A 26,125-nucleotide genomic window follows, 5' to 3' on the forward strand; every position below is an offset into this window, starting at 1 on the left:
GTGGGAATGTAAACATAGTATAGCCTCTGTGGAAGATGGTATGGAGATAGCTTAGAAAGCTGAAAACAGAGACACCATATGACCCAGCCATCCTACTTCTGGGAATTTACCTCAGGGAAACGAAATCAGCATATAAGAGTGATCTGTAACCCCATGTTAATTGCAGCTCAATTCACCATAGGTAATACATGGAATCAACCCAGATGTCATCAACTGAGGACTGGATAAAGAAATTATAGTATACATACATTATGGAGTACTATGCAGTGGTTAAAAAAACCTGAAATCCTGTATTTTGCAACAAAATGGATGCAACTGGAAACCATTATACTTACAGAAATAAGCCAGTCCAAAAACAACAAATACCATATGTTTTCCTTGATCTTTGGTAACGAACAGAGTACTAAAAATGTAATGTATAGGAGTGAAACTCACATTTTGAGCTTTTAAGATTGTTTATAGCCCTTGTCTTTACTGTTGATGAACAGTGTTTTTTTTATCTTCATGCTTTTTACTGAACTCATTACTTAGTATAGGGTTAATTTTATGAGTATAAAGTAAAATGAAAGATTATTGTAAACATTAAGAGTGGGGACAGGAGAGGAAGAGGAGGAAGGGAGAAACAGGGACAGGAGGGAGAATGAGATGGGAAGTAGCACTGTGTTCGTAAATCTGTATACATGAAATACATGAGAATTGTATACCTAAATTAAAAAAAAAAACAAAATAAAAAGCTGATTTAGTAGTTTTTTCCCACTGAGTGTTTTATCTTTAAGAAGAATCTAGAAGATGTGTTCATAATTAAAATACATTCAGCATATAAGTCATAATTCTAGCTTTTAAAAAATATGTCTTTGCATTGTCAACATACCTTTCATTTTTAACACGTTAAAGTAATAGTGTCTTTTTGTTTTCCTTAAAATTACAAAAATAGCTTATCCTATTGTTACTACCGACAAACAGTAACTGAAGAGTTTCTAATTTATGCTACATATTAAAATCCTCTAATTTTATCCTCACAATAAATTGATAATGGTGGAAATGACTATTATTGTTCCGGGTAAGGAAACTAAAGCTTGTGCACCTTGCACTTTAGTGTGGAAGGGAAAGAAGCAACTTGGATGTATTGACTAAACATGACTGTGGCACTAAGGGTTAAGAACAACAACAAAGGTACTGACAGCAATCAACTCCAGGGACAACAAGTAACACAGTTTACTCTTTTTGTTGTCTGTCTCAGTCTCTTCTTGCAAAGCAGTTCCCTTGGAATAAGAATTAATCTCTGTATTATCTGAGCTTCTGGTTTGGAAACAATCACATGTGAAATCAAGTTGTGGTATTCAGTGGGACATTAAAAACAAAACAGGAAAAAGATCGAAGTGAGAATTGGGCAAATGGTCCAATGTTTAAATATGGACTAGGTGAGCAATGGCTAATTATGAACTTATTTCAATTGTTCTTGTCCATAAGAATTGTTATTACAAGTACTATATCATGTGGCTGATCTCAAGGAACCCACCAACATGTAGTAATATTACTGAAACAGTTGATTAGATGGATGAAGTACTCTTTATTCTGACTCTCTGAAGTTAAACATTTATATTATCAGAAAGGAAAAGCATTCAGCTTTAAAAAGTCAAATAAGTTGCTAATGACGTATGAACCAGTTTCAAAATGTGTGTGGAAAAATGGAACTAGAAGGTAAGTTTATTTTGGGGATGAGCATTTGGTGCAGCAGTTAAGAGGTGGCTTAGTGTACTGCAACCCGTATCAGAGTGCCTGGATTCGAGTCCTGTCTCTGCTTCTCATTCCAGCTTTTTGCTAATGTAAATCCTGGGAGGCAGCAGGTGCTGGAACAAGCACCATGGTCCATACCATAAATGTGGAAGAGCAGGATTGGGTTCAAGGCTCTTGGCTTTAGCATAGGTAGGCCCTGGGTATTATGGGTACTTGGGGAGTAAAGCAGTGTATGGAAGAGCTCTCTTTCTGTGTGACTTTAAAATAAATAAATAAATGTAAAACCAAAATTCTGATGCCAAAAATTTTGAAAACATGCAATTTTTTTCATAGCATGCATTTCCATGAACTTTTTGAAGATCCTTGTACATACAGACTCCAAAATTTTTTGGCACCAAAGTAAACTTATCTTTTAATTTTTTTTCACAAACAAAAATTTTTAATGTATTTATCTGAAAGGCAGAGAGATAGGAGTGTGGAGGGGGAGAGAAAGGGTAGGAGAGAAAAATGACTGATAGATCAATCTTCCATATGTTGGTTTATGCCCCATATGCCCATAATAATCGGGGCTGGGCAAGGCCAAATCCATGAACCCCAAACTCAGTCTGGCTTTCCCTGTATCAGGGACTCAAGTACTTGAGCCATAACCTGTCCCCCCCACCCCCACCCCCCCAACCAGGTGCAGATTAGCTGGAATTGGAAGCAGGGTCAAGACTTGAACCCAGGCACTCTGATATGGGATGTGATTATCTTCAGAGGTATCTTAATTGCTGCTCCAAATACCAACACCTCCACAAACTTTTCAAATCTAACTGGATATGTATTAGATGATTAGATGCATTAGATGAGCCAATTCCAGCTCAATGCCCACATCTTTAAGGCAAATGAAATTTTTATAGTCACTTGATTCTTATTTTTTATTTTTTATTTATTTTTCATTCATTCATTCACTCACTCACACCAGGTTCTTTTTCCTACTTTGTTTTTTCCCCCAAAGAAATCTTTTATTTAAAGAATACAAATTTTACGCATTTCATAAGTACAATTTTAAGAATATAGTGATTCTTCCCACCATACCTGCCCTCCCACCCACACTCCTACTCCCCCCCTTCCCTCTCCTATTCCCAGTTTCATTCTCCACTAAGATTTATTTTCAATTTTTTTATACATAGAGGACCAACTCAATACTAAGATTTCAACAATCTGTACACACACACACACACACACACACACACCAAAACAAAAAAAAACCCTGTTCCTCAACAGTCTAGACAAGGGCTAGACAACTCATTGAGGACAGAGGTTCTGCATGGGAAGTTAGTGCATAGTGACTCTTATTAATTTAACAATTGACACTCTTAGGTATGACGTCAGTGACCACCCAAGGCTCTTGACATGAGCTGCCTAGGCTATGCAAGCCTTTTGAATCCACAAATTCCATCAGTATTTAGATAAGGCCATAAGCAAAGTGGAAGTTCTATTCTCCCTTCAGAGAAAAATACCTCCTTCATTGATGACCACTTCCTTCCACTGGGGTCTCACTCACAGAGATCCTTCATGTATAATATTTTTTGCAGCAGTGTCTTGACTTTCCATGCCTAAAATACTCTTGTGGGTTTTTCAGCCAGACAAGAATGCCTTAAGGGCTGATTCTGAGCTGAGAGTGCTACTTAACGTGATTGTCATTCTCTGAGTCTGCTATATGGACTGCTTCCCATTTTGGAGCATTCACTCCTTTTTGTTCTATTACCAGACACTTAATCCTATTTATATGATCACTTAAACACTTAATCCTATCCATGTGATCACTTTAATACTTACGATGGTATTTTACCACTCAGCTTAAGGGGATTTGGGGTTCCATGGCAAGTTCTTAAACTGTACCCTTAGAAATAAGTCTGTAGGAATGTATGCATAACTATATAGCTTTACAGTTACAAACTTCATACACTTCATAATTACAACTTTAGGGAAGATGGAGTCACTTGATTTTTAGAGAACTGAACCTAAGACTGTCACAGGAATTTCTTACTAGCCTAGTGTATGGATCAAGAGTTTGGTCATTTTAATACATGTACCTGATCAGTACTAAGAGACTGATATTTTAGACACTGGGATGGTAATACCTACCTGCACAGTCCCAAGAAGCTGGATGAGTCCCCATGAGCATGGGTAGGGGTTGCTACTTTCTCAAAACAGAGGCTAGCTTTGTGTGCAAATGGAAGAATCACAATATATGATAAACAATTCCAACTAAGCATTAACTCTTTACATGGGAAGTTACCCTGATCACACAGTTTTGTCTGAGGAGAAACGGCTGCTTTCATCCTTATTTTATAGTAGACAATGTTTTTGGCAGAACCTGCATCCTCCACTCTCTACTCTGACACCTTTTTGATTAACCCCTGGGGACCCAGGCAACAGGAAGCTCGTGATATTTGCTGTATTCTCTAGCTAATTTGGGTTGTTAATCTTTTTACCTCTTCCTCTCTTATCCGACCTTCCTGTTCACCACAGAGAATCAAATCACCGTACAACAAATTCAACTGACCCAGGGTTTCTTATATTTTTCAATCATTTTTAGAGAAACTGGGTACATAGTGGTAGAATCACAATTTCCTGAAATGAGCAAAAAATTGACCAGGAATTATATTTTCATTTCATTTCTCCCATGACAGTTAAAATAATTTTTGGCCTCCTTCAAAGCTCTACGTCAATTTAGAAACGGAGTTAGTGAAAGGAACGCTAGTTTAAATATCATTGGCAATGGTCTCTTCTCTATTTTCTGTAATTTCCTTTGTAATGAAAATACCAGCCATTATCTTCACACCATGAAATACAGTTCTGAGAGGAAAGGAACACAGCTTAAAGAGATCTGCTGAATCACAGGGAGCTCACAACAAGGACAAAGATGATCTTCTCCATCTTGTAACACTTTTGATAATAAAGGACCAGAAAGACAGTAGACTTGTTCCTCCCAGATATGCTGTACATGCCACAGTGTGACTTAGGGTACCCACTCCTAGTGTAAAGTGTTATCAAAGTTTCCCACCCCAGGGACAAGTCCTCATCCATATTCTTACCAGTGACAGTGTCATTTAATGGCTTTTCCCAGTCCAAGATGACAAATGAGGGGCAGCCTTCCACAGTGACCACAGTGAGGTTGGTGGGTGGGTTCAGCGGTGGGCTGGTGGCATTTCCCTCTGTGGCTTCCTCTGTGGGGAACCGTTTGACGGAGTCGGTGATGGAGCAGGGCCTGCTGTCGGGTTTCTGGATGTATCGCACATGAGGACCTGAGAGAGGATGCTGACATTTAGCGACTTGGAGCTTGTCAAGAAGGTGGAGGAGAGCTCAAAAGTGTAATTACTTGTGCTAGCACACTGGGTCTGGAATTCTAAGTTGATGGCTGAATGCAGTGAAGTGACAGTTCTGATTTGTGAATATCCCCAAATCCTGTTTCTGGAATACATGCTATAGATGTTACTTTTGATCTACTTCTCTAAATATATTTACCTTATACTAATATTCAAAAGTAATTTGGTTCCCCTGGGCATGGTTTAAACTTCCTAATTTATGAGGCATTGGGTCTTACCTCAGTAATAGCCAATAATTAGTCTATTACATTAAGTACAGTTCTGGTCCCACTTAAGAAATCTCTTTAAAAATATTTATTTGAAAGTCAGAGTTACAGAGAAGGAGAGATAGAGGGAGAGAAATCTTCCATCCTTTGGTTGATTTCCCAAATGGCTGCAACAACTGGGAATGGGCCATGCCAAGCCAGGAGCCAGGAGCTTCTTCTGTGTCTCCCCTGTGTGTGGCAGGGATCCAGGGACCTTGCCATCTTCTGCTGCTGTCCCAGGAGCATTAGCAGGGAGCTGGATTGGAAATGGAGCAGCCAGGACTCAAACTGGAGCCCAAATGGAATGCTGGCACTGCAAAAGTGGTAGCTTAACCAAACTCAGAGGTCAAATGGTCTTAAGAAATTTTACTGCACCCCAAAACAAAACACAAGAATGTTACAGGAATAAAAAATTTTAGCATGCAATTAGGTATAATTAACAGAAAATATTACCCATAATGAGGAGAAAGATAATTCATTTGAAGCCAAATTAGAATTTGCATAGATGTTCAAATTATCAGATGAATATAATAAACAACTATCTCAAAGGTTTCTTTGGGGAAAAATAAAAAGAGTATGTACTGAGGAAAAAAAAACATTTTGCAAAAATAAATAAACAGCTACTCTACTATCTATATGCTTAAAAGCAAAGACATGAACATACACAAAAGATCTGAATCATAACTCCAGAGATGAAAGATACAATGTGTACTATGTAAAATATGTTGCATAGGATTAATACACTTAGGATTCAGCAGAATAAGACATTAATGAAGCTGAAGGCATAGCAATAAAAACTATCAAAAACAAAAATAAAGAAAAAATTAAAGATTCATGAGCTATGAGACAACTTCAACTGATTTCACATACATGTAATTGAATTACCTAAAGTAAGGGGGGTGTGGAAAAACACATTTCAAAAAGTAACGATCCTGAAGTTTCAAAATATGATTAAACTTCTAAACTCAGAGAACCAGAGTTCAAAGAAATCTAAGCACAACAGACAAGAAGAAAACAAGCACATCATAATCAAGTTTCTCAAAACTAGTGATAAAGAGGAAATTTTTATAGGAGGCAGAGGAAAGAAAAAAAGATATGCATAGAACAAAGATAAGAATTACTCCAGATTTCTCATCGAAAAGAATGCAAGTAGCAGGGCAATGGAGAAACATCTTGAAATATTGAAAGGGATAATTTATCATCTAAAATTCAATAACTTGTGAAAATATATTTTTGAAAAAAAAAGCAATTTTTTTTTTAGACTCAGAAAATCTGTAGTCATTCAGTACCAGCAGACTCACACTGTGAGATACTGTAATGGAAGTCTTTGGTAGAAGGAAGATAATACAAGATGGAAAAGTGGACCCACACAAAGAGAAGCAGCACTAGACACAGTAAGTATATAGGTAAATATTCAGTCTTTTAAAAAATTATTATTTTAGCCTCTCTAAAAGACAATTTACTGTTTACACAAAAATGATTTAGTATAATGCATATAACCTGTAAAAGTAAAATGTGTGATAATAGCCAAAAGACCAGGAGGAAAGAAAAGAAGCTATGAGGGATCCTCAAAAAGTTTTGGAAAATCTGTATTATGAGAAAACTGCTTAGATTTCCAAATTTTTCAACCCAAATGATCTTTTAATTCCATTCCATGAACTTTTTGAAGTCCCTTCACATACTAGTATATGAGTTTTTACATGTGAAGTTGTGTATTACTATGGAAAGATATTGTGATAATTTGAAGATGCATACTATAAACTCGAATGGTAACATCTAAAACAAAGTTTCAGCTAATAGGACAATAAAAAACATACAATGGCATCACAAAATCATCTGAAAGAAGGTTCAAAAAGGTAAAAACAGGGAGCAGAGAATAGATGGGAGCAACAGAAGACAAATTCGCGAAGTGAAGATATAAATCTAACAATATCAATAGTCATATTATGCGTAACGTTCTACACACCCAAAATGAAGTGGGAGAGATTATCAGACTGGATTAAAAACAAGAACCAACTAGCTGTATGTTTATCAGAAACAGTTTTAAATATAAACAGACTGCCGGCGGCGCCGCGGCTCACTAGGCTAATCTTCCACCTTGCGGCGCCGGCACACCGGGTTCTAGTCCCGGTCGGGGCGCCGGATTCTGTCCCGGTTGCCCCTCTTCCAGCCAGCTCTCTGCTGTGGTCAGGGAGTGCAGTGGAGGATGGCCCAAATACTTGGGCCCTGCACTCCATGGGAGACCAGGATAAGTACCTGGCTCCTGCCATCGGATCAGTGTGGTGCGCCAGCCGCAGCGCGCCGGCTGCGGTGGCCATTGGAGGGTGAACCAACGGCAAAGGAAGACCTTTCTGTCTCTCTCTCTCTCACTGTCCACTCTGCCTGTCATATATATATATATATATATACACACATACATACATACATACATACATATATACGTACATACATATATATATATACATTCATATATATATACATACATACATACATACATACAGACTAACAGGTTAAAAACAAAAGGATGAGGAAAGATTGCATTAATCAAAAGAATGCCTGTCTGGATACATAAATGTCAACACATTCTATTTTAGAGCAATGACTATTACCAGGAAGCCAAAAGGTTTTCACAATCAATCAATCAGTAATGTATCACAATCATAAGTAATATACACTCTAGGCACAGATCTTTAAAATATTTAAGGCAAAGATGGACAGAACTGAAAGTAGAAATAAATTCACAATTATAGTCAAATTTCTATCCACAAATTAATAGAAGAAATAGAAACACCAGCACAAAAGAATCAAGCAACTTGACTAAACTAATATTTATAGAATATTGCTATGGATTGAATTGTGTTCCTCTAAAATTCATATGCTGAAACCCTAACCTCCAGTAACTATAGTTGGACTTAGGGACCTGAAGAGGTAGACTAAAGTCAAATAAGGTCAGAAAGGTGGGGCCCTAACCTAGTCTGACTTGTGTCCTTATGAGGATACCCCAGGGACGCACATGCACACAGGAAAGGCCATCGGGGGCTGGCGCTGTGGCAGAGCAGGCAAAGCTGCTGCCTATAGTACCAGCATCCCATATGGGTGGCAGTTTGAGTTCTGGCTGCTTCACTTCTTATCCAACTCTTTTCTATGGCCCAAATCCTTGGGCTCCTGCACCTGTGTGGGAGACTGGGAAGAAGCTCCTGGCTCCTGGCTTCAGATTGGCGCAGCTCCGGGAGCTGCAGCATCTGGGGAGTAAACCAGCGGATGGAAGTCATCTCTCTGTGTCCATGCTTCTGCCTCTGTAACTCTGCCTTTCAAATAAATAAACAAATCTTAAAAAAAAAAAAAAAGAAAGAAAGAAAGGCCACGGGAGGACAAAGTGAGAAGCAGCCATCTGCAAGCCAAGGAGCAAGGCCTCAGAGGAACCTACACCACTGATCTCAGACTTCCTGCCCCCAGAACCATGAGAAATTAAAATCTATTGTTCAAGCCACAAAGTGTGGGCTATTTTGTTATAGCAGTTCTATTAAGTTATTTCAGGGTCCCATTAGAGATAGGAGAATATGTATCTTTTTGTAAGTACACACAGAATAAATAATAATCAATGTGTCAAGGAAGGAATAAAAATGAGATTAAAATATTTTGATCAGAGTAAAAATGAAGATACAAGTTATCAAAAAATTTGGATGTTGCTTAAATCTTATCAAAGGGAAAGTATGAGGAATTAAATGATACATTAAACAAGAAGAGAGGTTGGACATCAATGAGGTTGTCTTCATCCTAAGAAACTAGAGTTGAAAGAGCAAGTTAAACCCAAATTTAGGTAGAAGAAAGGAAGTAGGAATAAAAAGAAATAAATCAATAACAAATAGAGAAAATCAGTGCCGCAAAAAGTTGGCTGTTTTAGATCAAGGAACTAATAAACCTAGAGCCGGACTGACCAAGCAACAGAGGGAGAAAGACACTCTTTAGAAATATCAAGAATGAGAGTATGACAACAATACAAATTCCAGTATTAAAATGACAATAAGAGAATAATATAAACAACTCTATGCCACTAACGCTGACAACTTAGATGAAATGAACTAATATGTAAAAAGACATGGGGCCGGCGCCGTGGCTCACTCAGTTAATTCTCTGCCTGCAGCGCCGGCATCCCATATGGGCACCGGGTTCTAGTCCCGGTTGCTCCTCTTCCAGTCCAGCTCTCCACTGTGGCCCGGGAAGGCAGTGGAGGATGGCCCAAGTGCTTGGGCCCCTGCACCCGCATGGGAGACCGGGAGGAAGCACCTGGCTCCTGGCTTCAGATCGGCACAACGTCGGCCGTAGCGGCCATTTGGGGAGTGAACCAACGGAAGGAAGACCTTTCTCTCTCTCTCTCTCTAACTCTATCTGTCAAATTAAAAAAAAAAAAGACATAAATTACCAAGGCTCACCAAGGAAGAAAAACATATTTTGAGTAGCAGAGTAGCACTTTATCTCTTAAAGAAAGTGAATTTTTTATGTAAAGCTTCCCACTAAAAGAATATGAAGCTTAGAATGTTTAACTGGCAAATACCACTATCATTCATCAAAGAAGCAATTTAAATTCCAAATAAACTCTTCCAGAAAGTGTAAGAGGATAATTTGGCATTATTCTGATACCAGAACTCAAAGAAACCATAGACCAGTATTCTTCATGAGTATAATTCTAAATACAGTTTTGGCCAATTAAACCCAACATTACATAAAACAACAACACATTATGACCAATTGGGGTTTGTTGTTAGAATGCAAAGTTAGTTTAAAATGAAATATTTTGGGGCTGAGCATTGTGGTGCAGTCGGTAAAGCTGCTGCCTGTGATGCCAGCATACTATGCGGGTGCCAGTTTGTGTACTAGCTGCTCCACTTCTAATCCAGCTCCCTGCTGATGGCCTGAGAAAAGCAGTGGGAGATGGCCCACGTGTTTAGACTCCTACTGCCTAAGTGCGAGACAGATGAAACTCCTGTCTTTGGCCTGACCCAGTGCTGGCCATTGTAGTCATCTGGGGAGTGAACCAGTGGATGGAAGATCTCTCTTCTTTGCTCTATAACTCTTTCAAAATAAATAAATTCTTTGAAATTATCTTACTCTACTAAAAAATAATATCACCTCAATAAAAGCTGATAAATCAGGCATAATCTATGACCAATTTCTGAAAAAGAATTCTCATTAATGTAGGAACAGAAGGGAACTTTATCAACCTAATAAAGACAACAATGAGAAGTCTTTAGATGGCATCATACTTAATGCGAAAGACTAAATGTGATTAGCAACAAGAAAAGGATGCCTTCTCTTCACTACTTCCTGGAGGCTCTAGGCAGTACAATCAGGCAAGGGCAAAGGGCAGCCATGCTGGAAAGGAGGAGGTACAACTTTACCCGAGATGACACAGTTCTCTGTGTAGAAAATCCCTTGAGCATGCTAAAAAGGTACTAGAATTTACATGTTTTGCAGGGTTGCAGGATACATGATCACTGTACAAAAATCAATTGTTTTTCTACATATTAGCAACAAACAATTGGAAATTTAAACAATATGCTACTTTTATGGTTTTCTGTATACTGAAAAATAGAAAACATTGGTAAATGAAATTAAGAAGAACTAAATAGGAGCTGGTGTTTTGGCTTAGTGTACTAAATTGCTATCTGTGATGCTGGCGTCCCATATGGGTGCCGGTTCAAGTCCCAGCCACTCCACTTCTTTATCCAGCTTCCTGCTAATGGCCTGGGAAAGCAGAAGAGGACAGCCCAAGGTCCCTGCACCCAAGTTGGAGACATGGAAGAAGCTGTTGGCTTTGGCTTGGCCCAGCTCTGGCTGTTGCAGCCATTTGGAAGAGTGGACTTATCTGCTTCTTTCACTCTGTGTCTTTCAAATAAATAAATCTTAAAAAAAAGGAGACTAAAATAAATGATGACATATACTAGGATTATGGGTGGGAAGACCTAATATTGTTTATGAATTTTTCCCAAGAATGTATAGATCCAATGCAGTTCCAATCAAAATGTAAGCAAATTATTTTTTTACACAGAGACAAGCTGATTCTAAACTACACATGTAAATGGAAAGAACCCAGAATCACCAAAACAACTTTGTAAAATAAGAATAATGTAGGAAGACTAATACAACCAAATTGTAAGGTTTATTATAAAACCTTAGGAATCCAGAAAGTGTGGTACTGGTGTACAAGTAGATAAATAGATCAATGGAACAGATTAGAGAGCCCCCAAATAGATCCATGTCTATATGGACAACTGTTTTTTCACAAAGGTATAAATGTAATTCAGTGGAGGAAAAAAAAACGGGCATCTATAAGCAAGAGAGTAACTGTATATCATATATAACATTTTATTCAATGTGAATCTTAGGCCTATATGTAAAAGTATAAAGCTTTCGTAAAAAAACCACTGGAGAAAAGCTTTGTGACCTCTGATTAGTCAATGATTTCTTAGATATGATACCAAAATTATAGGTGCTAGAATGTTAATGGAATGTTATGAACTTTGTGAATATAAATTTGGCAACACAAATAAAATGAAACAATATCTTGAAAGACAGAAACAATCAAGTTTACGATTATGACACCCAAATGTCATTAACAGGTACTGCTGACATGTAGAGCAACATGGATGAATCTCCACATTATGTTGAGTAAAAGAAGTCAGACAACCCTCACCCCTCAAAAAGGGTTTATACTGTATGTTGCCACCTGTAACCAGACCATGAATTCCACACTAATCTATACTATAGAAGTTGGTGGGTTGGGTAGGAGGAACGGGGGCACAAATGCATATGCCTCCATTTAGCATCTTGAGATGGTGGGAGAATTATCAAATTTTACACTTCAGATAAAAATTACTAAAGGAAATATTGGACTGTATCTCATAGTCTATTTGCTATTTATCATTCAAAACTGTTCTCTGTGCACAATCTTGGATTTGAGCTTTTCTGTGTGACTTTTTTTGGCCAATAAAACCTGGCAGATGTAATATAAACAGGAGATTAAAATGCGGCAGTATGTTTGGATGCACCTCTTTTTATCGTTATGAGAATGAGTTCTCCTGGGTCACTGTTGGATCTTTGTCCAGAAAACGAGAATGAACATGTATTAGGTATATCTGAGTTCAGTCCACAAGAGGTCTCGCTGTATCTGCTGCTAGAAGCAGAACCACCCAGCCAAGTATATCCTAGATTAGCTGACTCTCAGCTGATTGATAGATGCATGACAATTTTTACCACAGCAGACTACAAAGATTTGTATGGTTGTTTGCTACATAGCATTAGCTGACTTCAAAACTGATATTTGGAGCCTAATCAAACATACCTTTGAATCTGGGCTTCCCACTATGATCCGTTTCTCTTGTAGGGATTGAGCTAAAGTCAGTTGTGTTACCTGAGAATGGAAGACAATAATATTGGCAAAAGATAAAAAAGCTTCACAATACAATGAAAAAGTAGTAAAGACTAAAGATATTTACAATTCCTCATGGTAAATTGCTTATAGCTTTGATTTCCATAGTATTATTATTAATCCACAATAAGAGGCTTTGATCACGTTCAATGAATTTAAACTTACTATCAGGCAGTGAATCTCATTAATAAATTAAGACAGGTGAACTTAGTAATGATGTGCAATTTAGTAGTAAGCACTGGATAGTCTAGATTTGTCTAGGAACCAAATTGGGCACCTCCATGTCTGCTAAGGAAAGGAGCATACTCTGAAACAAAGCAATGAAATAAGTATACATTTCAATGGAAAAGATCCATGATAATCATAAACTTAAGTGAAATAGAAGAACCAGAACAAAGCCTCCCTCCCCCACCACGCACTAATTTGAGATATTTTCATACCTTACATATAAGAAGCCAGTACCAACCAAGTTCCTCTCTATACTAACATACTAACCAAGTTCCTCTCCAGAAGCGGGAGCTGTCGGTTGCTTTTTATCTATATCTGTTTCCTCCGAGGGGGCTCCAGTAGGACTGAGTGTTGCCCTCGGGGGTGGAGAAGTTTCTCGTCCTGATGAAATGATTCCTGTAACGCAAGGCCAAGTAGTCAGCTTTAGAGGAGCACTGCCAAGTTTCCCATTTATTTATTCAATAAATGTTTATTAAGCACTTATCATGTGGCTTGGCACTCTAAGCCAGGCTCGGAGAGAAAACAAGACCCAGTGCTTGATGGAAACAGATGTGTGGGCCAAGTCTATGGAAGCACCAGAGATCTTGTGAAAGAACCAGATAAGGTCACAGATGGGGCAAGAAGAGGGCGTGATTATGTCTGTGGAGACAGATGGAGGGTGCTGTGTGGGGGCGGAAGGGATGTCGTCACAGAGGATATGTCAAAAAAAGAGCAGAAGTGATTGGTGGGCAGGGAGGAGAGCTGTGTTCTACTCAGAGGTTGTGGCAAGAACCACGTCAGAAGTGTGACGCAACCTGATGTGTAGAATTTGAAAGGGTGCAGGTGGAGAGGGCCCAGGGCACGTAGCGAGAGCTGAGAGTGGAGGGGCAGAGAAGGGCACTCCATGAAAGAATTTGCATGCCACGAATTTGAATGTTACTCGTAGGTGATAAGGATCCACTGACGGATTTTCAAAAGGGAATCAATACGACAGGATGGGAAGAAGATGGCTGGTTTTGGTGCATGTCTGGTGAGAGAGTGAGAAGTGGGAGACTGAGGTAGTTGTGTGGGCAAGGGAAGAAGCAGCAAACCACAGCAAGGGTGGTGGGAACAGATGGAATGGGTCCTGTCAATGAGAGATGTCAGGGAGATAGGATGACCTGATTTGGAGATTAACTGGCAGGCATGAGAGAGGACAGGAAAAGAAGGAAAAGGCTTCAGAGGATAACGTCCATGATTCTGGCCTGGTGGTAGGAATGATGCTACCCTGAGTTATATTCACCATGGATCCCCTACTCAAAAAGCAGCTATAGGGGCCTGGGGCATAGTGGTGTAAGCCACTTGTGACACTGGTATCCCCTACTGAGCATCAGTTTGAGTCTCGGCTCCTCTGCTTCCAATCTAGCTCCCTGCTAATGCACCTAGAAAAGCAGCAGATTACTGTCCAAGTACCTGGGCCCCTGTCATTCACATGGCAGACCCTGATGGAATTCCAGGCTCCTGGATTTGGTCTGGTCCAGCCCTGACTGTTAGAGCCATTTGAGAATGAACCAGCATATGGAAGACCCCCCCCCCCATGTGTGTGTGCGTGTGTGGGTGTGTGTGAGTGCATGTGTCCACGCACATGCGCGTATCTGCCTTTCAAATCAGGTCTTTTAAAAAAAGTAGTTGTAAGTCTATGAAACTGAATCCACCTTCAGGCCCAGGCTAGACTAGGTGTTCAGAACACAGAAGAGGTTACATGGAATTCTACACTATTCCTTGGAAAAGGAATCATCCTTGGGTAATCAAGCATCTAGGGATACAAGCCTGACCTAAGAACCATGGCTCAGCATGGAATCACAGATTAGTCACTCAGGTCACCTGGGCTGGCCCCTAGGGACTCATGCTCCTGGTCCTAGTGGGTGTGGGCCACAGTAAGAAGCAAGCAAAAACCACAGGAAGCTGCACTGCAGCCCATGTGAGCTGCTCAGAGCCAGCAGTGTCTGCAGGAAATTCTGGCACAGCATTTTCACCCTGACAAGCTGGGGGAGGGGGGACTCAGAGGCATCAGCGCATCTGGAGCTGGGCACAGGCGTCAGATGCCCCAGTTGTGCTCATAGGCACATGCGAGAGAGCCTCAGAGTACTCCCAGACATGTAGTGCATTTCCTGAATTCAAGATATGCTTTCTGTGACATGGGCCCGGCCAAATCAGACAACTACCCCTGTTTGTTGCTTGGCCCTCCATGCACCCATTCCTTTTGTTACAGCACCATATGGGGAGCAGGGACCAGAATGAATCTCAGAAGTAGAATACGTATGTGGTCCTTCTTCAGGCTGGATGGGCTGTACCAAAGCCCACAAGAGAACAAGGGTTTTCTCTGGCAGGAACCAAAGCCATGGAACAGGGGAGCTCTCTAGGGGCAGCACCTGATTCCACTGGCGCCGTAAGGCATCACTTTCAGTCTGTGACTCATCCAGTCTGACCTAAAGGCTGCAGGCACTCAAGTCACATCTGCCCCAGGTTACAATTACTGGGGAAAACCTGGTCTCCTTACAGGTCGTGTCTCTGGGCTTTGACTCAGAAAGCCATGATAAGCATGGATGAAGGACTGATTGCTCCCTCAACCCATGGGAAAAACATGTAGGGTTCACTGTGCACTGGAGATATCATAAACCACCCCTAACACTGCATGTGCCTTCCCTCCTGCAATAACAATGACCCACAACCCCCCTTCACATAAACCCTCATCTGTTCCACCCTTCACAGCTGTCTTTAACATTTTTATCCTGATTGTACTGACAAAATATTTAGCAATCAGAGATTTCCAAAAGGAAGAGAGTTGGAGCACATGCTATGATTTGTTGGCAGGTGCTTGCGGAAGAGCCCTTAATAAAAATGAGGGAAAACCATGCTCTGGATTGGATCAACTTTTTACTGATTCTCCATTTCATTCATTCACTCAGACATTACTTATCTAATATCCTCTGTTAAGCACTGGCTATTCTTCTGGGAATTGAGAAAACATACTGAAGGCTCAGCTCACAGTCTCACAGAAGATAAGCACATGAAGAAATAGGTGTAAGACAATTTGTTCTTTGCTCTAACAGAGCTATGGATCAAGGGCATGGAAAACACAGAAGCAAAGCTAGACTACTCTGGGAAGCCAGAGACGATTTCTTCAAGATGAAGACCAGGTACAAACCGCTCAGGTTGAGAAAGGTCATTCTGTAAGGGACAGCACCACCACCACGGCTCAGTACATACTCACATTTTGTTGCACAAGGTAGGTGTGTTCAGTCACATTGAGCCTTTTAGTCCCAAATCTTCCCTAACTGGCATAGCAAGTAGATTGGCAAACAGGGGAGTTTTCGTTGAAATCTCCAGGATTTAATTTCAGGAGACAGAATGATAAGCCGACGACAGGGCATCACATTTTCCATTATGTCTAGGCATTGGCAACAACAGAATCTTATCCGAAATTACCCACTTGTTGAAGGGCCTGAGTTAGTTTCTATCTAGCCTCCAAGCATGTAGACATTTAAAAAGCAAACTGGCCTAGCTGTGAAGAGATGGTTGCTTTTACTCCACCTATCCCAGGGTCAGGATACAAGTCTGCAAAACGGTAATGTACAAAGTTCAGTCTTTGGGGCCAAATGTGTCACATGTACCAGTAGCTTTTCTGAGCTCACACTCCAAAGGCTTTGGTTGGCCAGTCAAGGGGAAACTGTGGCTAAAGAAGGTATGCAATGGACGTACCTGCACTTCCTGGCTTTCCGGTGACATTATTCGGTGGTAAAGGTTTTCTTCGTGGGGGCAGAGGTCTAGGTGGCAAGGGTGGGCGGCGAGTCCCTGGGACTGGGGCTAAGAGATTACATTAGAGTTAAAGCCACTGTTAGTATTCACTGCACAAAAATCACATGCTTTCAAAGTAAACAAATACTGTTTGATAAGTAGCTGCTGGATGACAAAAGATTCTGTACAAAAGTATGAGTCATAATTCTGACATTCCTCTGAACTAACATTGGAGCACATTAATAGTAGTAATAATGAAGCACATTAATATAAGGACAATCTGGGGCAGGTGCTGTGGTACAGTGGGCTAAGTCTCTGTGTGCAGCACCAGCATCCTGTATGAGCACTGGTTTTAATTCTGGCTGCTGCTCTTCTGATCCAGCTCTCTGCTTTGCCCTGGGAAAGCAGTAGAAGAGGGCCCAAGTGTTTGGACCCCTGTACACACGTGGGAGACCTGGAAAAAGAAGTTCATGGCTCCTGGCTTTGGATCAGCCCAGCTCCGGCGTTGCAGCCATCTCTCCCTCTCTCTGTGATTCTACCTCTCAAATAAATAAAATTTTTGAAAAATACATGCACAACCCTCTGGTTATGGATGAAGTTATATAGGTCTCTACCTTTTGAACAGCTGTAGAGAATGCACAGAATTAAACATCTTTTGTTTTCTATACAGACGCAATAGCATTTCTAAACTTCATTATCCACACTGCTTATATTTTGAGACTCCAGTTTCTTACACCATTTTAGCATATAATTTCTCCTTCTGCCAGTGTTCCACCCATCTCCAACCCCACAGATAGCCCCCGCCTTCGGATGATTTGACTTATGATGGTGAAAAGTGATACACACTCAGCAGTAACCATTTTGGCATTCTGATCTTTGCTTGGGGTAGCCTCACACAGTAGCATATTCTCTTGTGACTCTGCAGGGCAGTGAGCCACAGCTCCCAGGAAGCTGTGCATTCAGATGGGTAAAGAACCACTCTACACAGCTGTGCTGCGTCGCTCAGCTCTGATGTTGGGAAGGTTAGATGTACTGAATGCATTTTTAGCTTATGATATGTTTAATTTCTAATGGGTTGATTGGGATGTAACCCCATTGTAAGTTAAGGAGCATCTGTAGTATGTAATTATAATTAAACAGACACTGCTAGAACTTATTAAATGATTACATCAGAGTAACATTGATGTCAGAAGCAGCAAGCCTGTACCTGTGGAGAGCAGGGCCACTATGGACAGTTGTGGTTGCTCTGTACACAGGAAGCCTGGCCAGGAAGGGATCGGTGGAGTCAAGGTTCAGTATGCACATTGCTCAGTGCAGCTGGCTAAGGTGGGACACTTTTCTGGTCTTTTAAAGATTTTATTTGAGAGAGAGAGAGTTAGAGACAGAGAGAGAGAGAGACAGAAAGGTCTTCCATCCATTGGCTCTATCCCCAAATGTCTGGAGCTGGGCCAATCTGAAGCCAGAAGCCTCCTCTGGGTCTCCTCTGAGGGCACAGGGGCCCAAGGACTTGGGCCATCATCTACTGCTTTCCCAGGCCACAGCAGACAGCTGGATTGCAAAAGGGGCAATTGGTATGAGGACTGGCACCCATATGGGATGCTGGTGCCACAGGTGGAAGCCTAGCCTATTATACCAGAGGGCCGGCAAGGGACACATGTTGCTAACTGGTCTACCTCAAGGGCAGGGGGAAGAGGCACCTTTTTACAATTGGCATAAAGCTGTCTACTTGGCTTTGAAGTTGTCAAGGCTAAAGGTGCTTGGAGCTCTCTACTTCAGCCTGAATTTCCTTTACAGGTTTTTATTATAGCTTAACAATTTGTCTTCCTTTGCAAAATATAAGTTGGGTTTTAAAATCTTCAAGTAAAATGGTCAATGTTGGAAAATGCCCTGTGGTTTTAAGTACTTCCCAGGATACTGAGGGGGGGAAAGGAGGATACAAAGAATCTTTATGTGTGTGTGTGTGTGTTTGTGTGTGCATTTTTGTGTGACTATGTGTGTGTGGTTTTCAATGATGATGATGGAGATAGTAATATACCAGAGTATGTCTCACGGCATCCTTTTAAAAACCAATGAGTCCTCATTTAATGCAAAGGTATTCTGAGGTGCTAGCTTCATAATTTTGGCTCTTAAATCAGGGACATAAATCATTTCAGGCAAGAGGATATGATAATATACTATACAAGGGCAAAACAGGCGCATGATTAAAAGCTAGTCACCCACAGTGACTCTGCAGCATTTTTTTTTGCTCATTGTGCCCCTCAGAAGATCAGAGATTAAATAGTAAATTTAGATTAAGTAGAGGTTCTTATTAATATTTAATAGGTACACACACTACTTTTCATTTCCTCCAAGGACACCCTTTTGGAATGCTTCCCTCGGAAGACCACACACACTGTTAGCATGGTTCTGACACCTGGGAGGCTGTGTGGGTGCTGGTGTTTTAGCTGCAATAAATGCTACTGCAGTTACTGTCCAAGTTTCAGAGCTAAGCTGCTCTAAGGAAGTCAGCATCTTCCTCCTTACCTGGCTTTTTTGTGGAGTGGGTGGAATCTATTGTCACATTCCTGCCAGTAGCTGACGGCCTGGGTGCTTGCTTCACCCCTGTAAACAGAGATAGTAACAGGAAATAAATATATGGTGCAAATCTGTGCTTCATAGAAACTGGTAGCATTGTCAAAGATACTGCACGTTATTTTCAGAGTAGGGCATTGGTGTTTGTGTACCCAGACACTTTAATTGGCTTCTATGGCCTGGATGTAGAAAAAAGGCAAAGTCCTACATTCATTGGTTTTGCTATTTTGTATGTGGAGTTAGGATATGATTGTGGGTTGTGGTTTTGTCACTATTTTCCACAGGCCTCACTCATCCTACATTTCCTTCCTGAGTTGGACTGCCCTACCAGGCAACATTTCATCTACTAAGATTGCCTACTTTTGGCCACTATTCCTGGGTACAATTTGTGGTTTAAAAAAATTTCTCCAACTCCTCCATGCCCATAAAAAAACTTAGAATTCTAATGTGTTTGGGTTTATACTTAGTGAATTAACTTTAAAACTATTCCTCAATAGGCCTTGGCTGTCAGGGTATTGAAGCTAAAAGCAGGATCACCTTTGGGATTTATAAATTAGGCCTGCACAGGCCTAGAGCTCCAAATCATTATTTAGATGAAGTTGATCTGAAAATTACTTGGTATGATATTTTTCTCTCTCAAGTCCTTCAAACACAATCCAGTGGTTATTGCTTAGCAATTCATCTCAATACCCAGGCAGGCTTGGATTTTAAGAAGCTTTGATTGGTAGAGGGGACCAATGTGTTTCATATTATTCTAAAATTATGATTATTTAGAAAGAATAGAAACAGTCATTTTCAGAATCTCAGTCATAAATGTCACTTTAGATAAAATGGCTCATCCTAAAAAGGAATCCCTACTTGGGTGACCTGACTGTAAATTACATAATTTTTGTAACAATTTATGTATTTGAAAGACGGGGGGAGAGAGAGAGAGAGCGTGTGAGCGAGAGCATGTGCTTCCATCTACTGGTTCACTCCCCCAGATGGCTGCAACAGCCAGAGCTGGACCTATCCGGAGCCAGGACCTGGAGTTTTTTCCAGGTTTCCCACATTTGTGCAGCGGCCCAAGGACTTGGGCCATCTTCTACTGCTTTCCCAGGCCATAGTAGGGAGCTGGATCAGAAGTGGAGTAGCTGGGACTTGAACTGGCACCCATATGGGATGCCAGTGCTGCAGCTGGTGGCTTTACCTACTACGTCACAGCAGCGACCCCATAATTACACATAAAAAATAAGAATGAAACATTTAGTTAACATAGCAGTTAGTACACAGGACAATAACTGTTTTGAATGCTCACTGTGATCCCAGGGACTATGCAGGGACATTAAAAATTGAATCTCATTTACTGTGCAGGCAGATATATTGATTAGAAATACAACAGAAGCTCTGGTTTCCAAAAATTAGATGACATCCCCACACTGATTTGCGAAATTCAGGGGATGAACGTGATTATAATGCAATCCCATAATCTGCTGCTAAAATAGGAGGTAATACCAGGGACTGCAGAAAGTTCATGGAAAAATGAAATAAAAAATAAACTTTTTTGATGCAAAAATTTGAAATCTATAGATTTTTTGATAATACATATTCTTCATCATCTCACAGATTTCAAACTTTTTTTTTGTACCAAAATAAATTTCAATTCAATTTTCCATAAACTTTTTGAGGCATCCTAATATATAATTATGCAGATGGTTTATATGGAACCATGAATTGAAAATTGCTTATTTGTGGCAGGAAAAAAATGTTTCTGCAGGCAACGACTATTTTGTGGCTAATTCCACAGGCTGAGTGAAAACAAAGGGTTCTTTACTCTTCTTCCTGTGCCCCATTGTCAGTGGTGTGGGGCCAAGAACATGGCTCAGTTGGTGGTTACTCTGTGAATGGCACAGGGGTATGGAAAATCCTTCTACTTGTGTCATTGGGATAGCTTGGTTTGGCGAGGTTTGCTGTTGTTTCTCAAAGCTACATTTTTTTTTTTTTTAATTTACTCCAGAAGGCTAGTGGGCTATGTGTTCCTTGAGCAGATCTACCTTCATAGCCCTTCTCCAAAGATTTCTGTCCTTGGAAAACAAAATATTTCTATCCAGTACTGTACAAACACTTTATATATTCATGACCTGACTTATGCTTATCACCTTCTGTATGGGAGATGCCTTCCGTGTCCCACAGGCAAGGACATCCAAGGCAAGGAGAGGTTGAATAACTTGCCCAAGGTCTCTCAGCTTGCAAGATCCACACATGGCCAGCTCCAAAGCCTATCTCTCAAGCACTAAGAGGTACAGCACAGAGTGCTTACTGTCTTCTCTCTCTCATTCCTCACACTGACTCTGCGTGACCATAGCCCTAGAGCCTTGGACTGCAAGTCTCATATGGGCTGACTCTCCACCACTGTGGGAGGGGCTGAAGGGCCATGGCTAGCAAGCATGTGTTATCCAGCCATACCACTGATCCTGGCCAGGCAAGTACAGATCTGCCACTGGGCCAGTAAATTGGAGATATGGTGCCCTGCAGAGAATAAAAAATTCTGCACGGTTTCTTCATGAATAAGGCCCAACATACAAATTCTTCCAGCCTTTTCTAATCAAGGGAAATAACGGAAAGAAACGAACCATGTCCTGTCACTGTATAGTGGAGACAGAGGCATGACACTGTTTGACACTCACAGGTAGGTCCCCACTTCACAGAGTATCACTGCCGAGCTGGAGTTTCCCCAGCCTTTAGACACGGACAGAAGCTGGTGGCGTATGAAAGCACCGGGGAAAGCAGCGTGGGGCCTGGCGGATGGGGATGGAGGTGGAGACCGAGCTCCCCCTGGCCTTGCCTGTCCTGCTCTGACCTGTGGTTTCCGCATGCCATCCAGGCAGCAAGACGAGCACCAGACCCGGGGAGACGGTGAACTTCTACTGCCCTGAGTCAGAGGAGAGCAAACGAAGGCCAAGGGCAGTGGAGAGGCAATGGGAGGAGAAAGAAGGGAGCCAGTAAGGGAGATACTGAGGAGAACGAATCCTCAGCAACTGGCAGCCAATCAGGCCGTCTGGCCCAGGGTGTGACCTGAATTCTTCGTCCTGCAGGCCCGTTTCATCAACGTATCCACTAACCGGCAGACTGAGCTCTGGAAACATCAAGCTTTGAACCTCAGCATGACATGCTCCCGACTGCCTCATGGGAGTTCTCCAAAAATCTCCAGATTTAATAGCCCACCCCTAGAACCTTATTGTCCAAGATGAAGTAATGATTTGGGTATTTTTAACCATGGTAACAAAAACTTTGCAAGCAAACACAGAAAACTGGAAATCAATTTTCAAATGTATCAATGACTCCATTCCCAGTAACCAAAATGGTTTGATATTTATGAATGACTCGTCTCTGCACCCTTGTCCCCGAATCTTTGCACCTGGCTAAAAAGTCAGGGACAATGAGCCAGCAGACTGGAGGATTTAGCCACAGCCCAGAAAAACACATTCCTCACCCAGGGGAGTCTGTGTTCTGTGTGCGGAGCACTCCACATGGGGCAGTAAGATGTGGTTTCCTCGTTAGGACGTAGAAAAAGGAGTCTGAGATTCAGCTTAAACAGTGCCTGCCAAACCGCATGTGCCAATGTGGTTTCAGAATTACACTTTGCCTGGCACACGATGGAACGACCATAAACACCGGCTGAATGAAAGAATAGCTGAGCAGTTCAGCAGCTTCCTTCTTCAGGAAGAACGTCAGAGAGACCGTCCAGGACAGGGGTCAGCGCGCACCTCCTGTAAAGGCTCAGGCAGTAAACATTTTCAACTGACTCTGTCGTAACTATTCAACCCCTCTACTGTACTGTAAAAGCAAGCTGTGTCCCAATAAAACTTGATCTGTAAAAACAGGCCAGTGGGGCTGTGGTTTGCCCAACCCCCTGACCCAGTGCACCCTTGGTTTGTTTGCACTTCCGCAGGCAGCTCTCAAGAGATTCTGGTATCAGTAACGCACCTTGGCTGAGATCTACCTCTGGAAAGCTTGAAAAACGGAAAGCCAGAAAAATAGTGCACCTAAACTGTTGAAATCTTTGCTTAGTATATACTAAATTGATCCTCTGTATATAAAGATAATTGAAAGTGAATGTTGATGAAGAATGGGATGGGAGAGGGAGTGGGATGGATGCAGGTGGGAGGGTGGTTATGGGAGGAAAAAGCCGATATAATCCAAAAATTGTACTTTGAAGATTTACATTTATTAAACAAATGTTAAAAAAAAAGAATAGTGCACCTAAAATCTCAACCTCTGCAGGCTACTTCTTAACATTGAGGCAGATGTATGTATGTATGTATGTATGTATGTATATGTATATGTTTGAAAACACATAGGAGGCCGGAAGTACTGGCATCCCATATGGGCACTGGTTTGAGTCCTGGATGCTCCACTTCCAATACAGCTCTCTGCTATAGTCTGGGAAAGCAGTAGAAGATGGCCCTAGTGCTTGGGTCCTTGCACCCGTGTGGGAGACCCAGAGGAAGCTCCTGGCTCCTGGCTTCGGATTGGCACAGCGCTGGCTGTTGCAGCCAACTGGGGAGTGAACCATCAGATGGAAGACCTCCATGTCTCTCTCTCTGCCTATCCTCTCTCTGTGTAACTCTGACTTTCAAATAAATAAATAAATCTTTAAAAAAAAAAAAGAAAACACATAAATATATATGTGTATATATATATATACATAGATATACACGTTTGAAAACACATAAATCAGGGCAAGATATAGATAATGATGTTATGAAATTAGAAATAAAAAACTGGGTTTAATATGTCTTAAATATTACTGAAGTTTAGGGAATCATTGTGAAGTTTTTATTTATTTATTTATTTATTTTTTTGAGAGCCAGAATTAGACACAGTGAGAGGGAAAGACAAAGCGATTCACTTTCCAAATGGCCGAAACTGGGCCGATCTGAAGCCAGGTGCCAGGAGCTTCCTCCGGGTCTCCCACGTGGGTACAGGGAGCACTTGGGCCATCTTCCGCTGCCTTCCCAGGCCACAGCAGAGAGCTGGATTGGAAGAGGAGCAGCCAGGACTTGAACCAGCGCCCATATGGGATGTCGGCACCACAGGCGAAGGATAAACCTACCGCGCCACAGCACCAGCCCCCCGTTGTGAAGTTTTTAGAGAGATCCCAGCAGTCAAATGTTCATAGTCTTGAAGGCTTAGAATCTTTTTTTAAAACATTTTTTCCAGGTCTTAAGGGCCCAAGATCTTGAAGAGTGTATATACACATATATGTATATATATATACACATGTATGTATATATATACATATATGTATACACACACATATATATATATTGAAGAATATATATAGTGTATATCCTACACATTTGCTTTATCAACTATATTTAAAATGTAAAATATAAGTATTGAGAACTTTAATAAGAAAAGTCATAGGAAAATATATGATACTTAAAAAGCTTGAATATAAAGGTAATTTTGGTGCAAAATACTTTTGAATATGAAAGGTCTTCAAAAGGTTTTTGAAAATGCCAATTATGAAAAGCATGCAAAATTATATATACCACAATAAATATATATTTTAATTCAATTTTCCATAAGCTTTTAAAGTACCCTCATATGTGAAATGGGAAGTACAATTAAGTATTCTGAGCATGATGTCCAAATTGTTTATAGAATCGACACCAAAATGATCTTTCATTAGGACCCAATGGGGACTAGAAAGAGACTTAGATGAGACAGCATTGTGTGCAAAGAAGAAAATCAAGTTATATGAACAGCTGCCTTTTTGTAAGCTAGACAGATTAAAACTATGTATAATCAAAGGAAGATGAACTCAAATAAGTTTATAACCTAGAAAGATTTTAAAACATTTTTTCTCACTAATTTCTTAAAACATCATCCTTGTCAAATATGTGAGAGGTGTTAAACTTTCCCTTATAATATGCTTATCTGTGATTTCTGATTTTATGCCAATTACACCTTTTCTTGCCTTACTACATTGAATTTATTTTTAAAAATAATCTATTAATTTAAAAGTGTGACAGAGAAACACACGGGGGAGGGGGAGAGAATGAATCTTCCATCTGGTGCAGATATTTGTTCCCCAAATGTCTGCAATAGCTAGGGTAGAGCCAGGGTGAAGCCAGCAGCCTGGAACTCCTTCTATGGAAGGCAGGGTCCAAGCACTTGAGCCATCACCTGCTGCCTCCCAGGATGCAGTTAGCAGGAAGCTGAGTGAGGAGCAGCTGGCAGTGGAACTGCACTCTGATGTGGGCTGCAGGTGTCCCAGGCAGTGGCTTACCCTACTGCACCACAACACCTGCCCCTGCACTGACCTTGACTCCCACAACTATTTTCAAAGTGGCCAAAGTAAGGAATGGTGCTGTATTCTCAGTCTTAAGCGAAAAGTATTCAGTCTTTTGCCAATAAATATGATGTTAATTGTAAGTTTTTCAGAGATGCCTTTTATTAGATTGAGAACACTTTCCTCTATTTCTAATTTCCTGAGAATTTTCATCATGGATGAATTTTGAATTTTGTCTAATAGTTGCTTTTTGTATCTATTTGGATGATCATAGCATTTTCTCCTTCATTCTATCAATGCAGTAAATTATGCTAAATTATGCATCAACCTTGCATTCTTGGAGTAAATGCCATTTGTTTTCTATGCATTATGGCGGTATATGTGGAGATGTAACACCCAGATCTTCAGTCAAGGACTTCTCAACTAAGGATGACTCTACAGGAGTTAACAGCTGGACATTGTCTGCTGACCCCATTCCTTGCATGTAGACAAGAAGTCCTACCTT

At 40.9% G+C, this 26,125-nt stretch overlaps 1 protein-coding gene across 31 annotated transcripts in view; it reads right to left on the minus strand.

Annotated features, from left to right (window-relative positions):
* ABI3BP (ABI family member 3 binding protein) overlaps positions 1 to 26,125 on the minus strand; it is a 285,033-nt gene that overhangs the window by 19,744 nt on the left and 239,164 nt on the right. For all 31 annotated transcript variants that reach the window (XM_070072004.1, XM_051819140.2, XM_017347142.3 and 28 more), the window contains 5 exons: positions 19,293 to 19,370; positions 16,734 to 16,838; positions 13,281 to 13,409; positions 12,699 to 12,767; positions 4,821 to 5,030 (listed from right to left, as the gene is read on the minus strand). In XM_070072004.1, the coding sequence (XP_069928105.1) occupies positions 4,821 to 5,030; positions 12,699 to 12,767; positions 13,281 to 13,409; positions 16,734 to 16,838; positions 19,293 to 19,370 (591 nt within the window). The remainder of the gene's footprint in view (positions 1 to 4,820; positions 5,031 to 12,698; positions 12,768 to 13,280; positions 13,410 to 16,733; positions 16,839 to 19,292; positions 19,371 to 26,125) is intronic.

Source organism: Oryctolagus cuniculus, chromosome 4 (genome assembly GCF_964237555.1).
Source record: "Oryctolagus cuniculus chromosome 4, mOryCun1.1, whole genome shotgun sequence".
Classification (NCBI taxonomy): Eukaryota; Metazoa; Chordata; class Mammalia; order Lagomorpha; family Leporidae; genus Oryctolagus; species Oryctolagus cuniculus.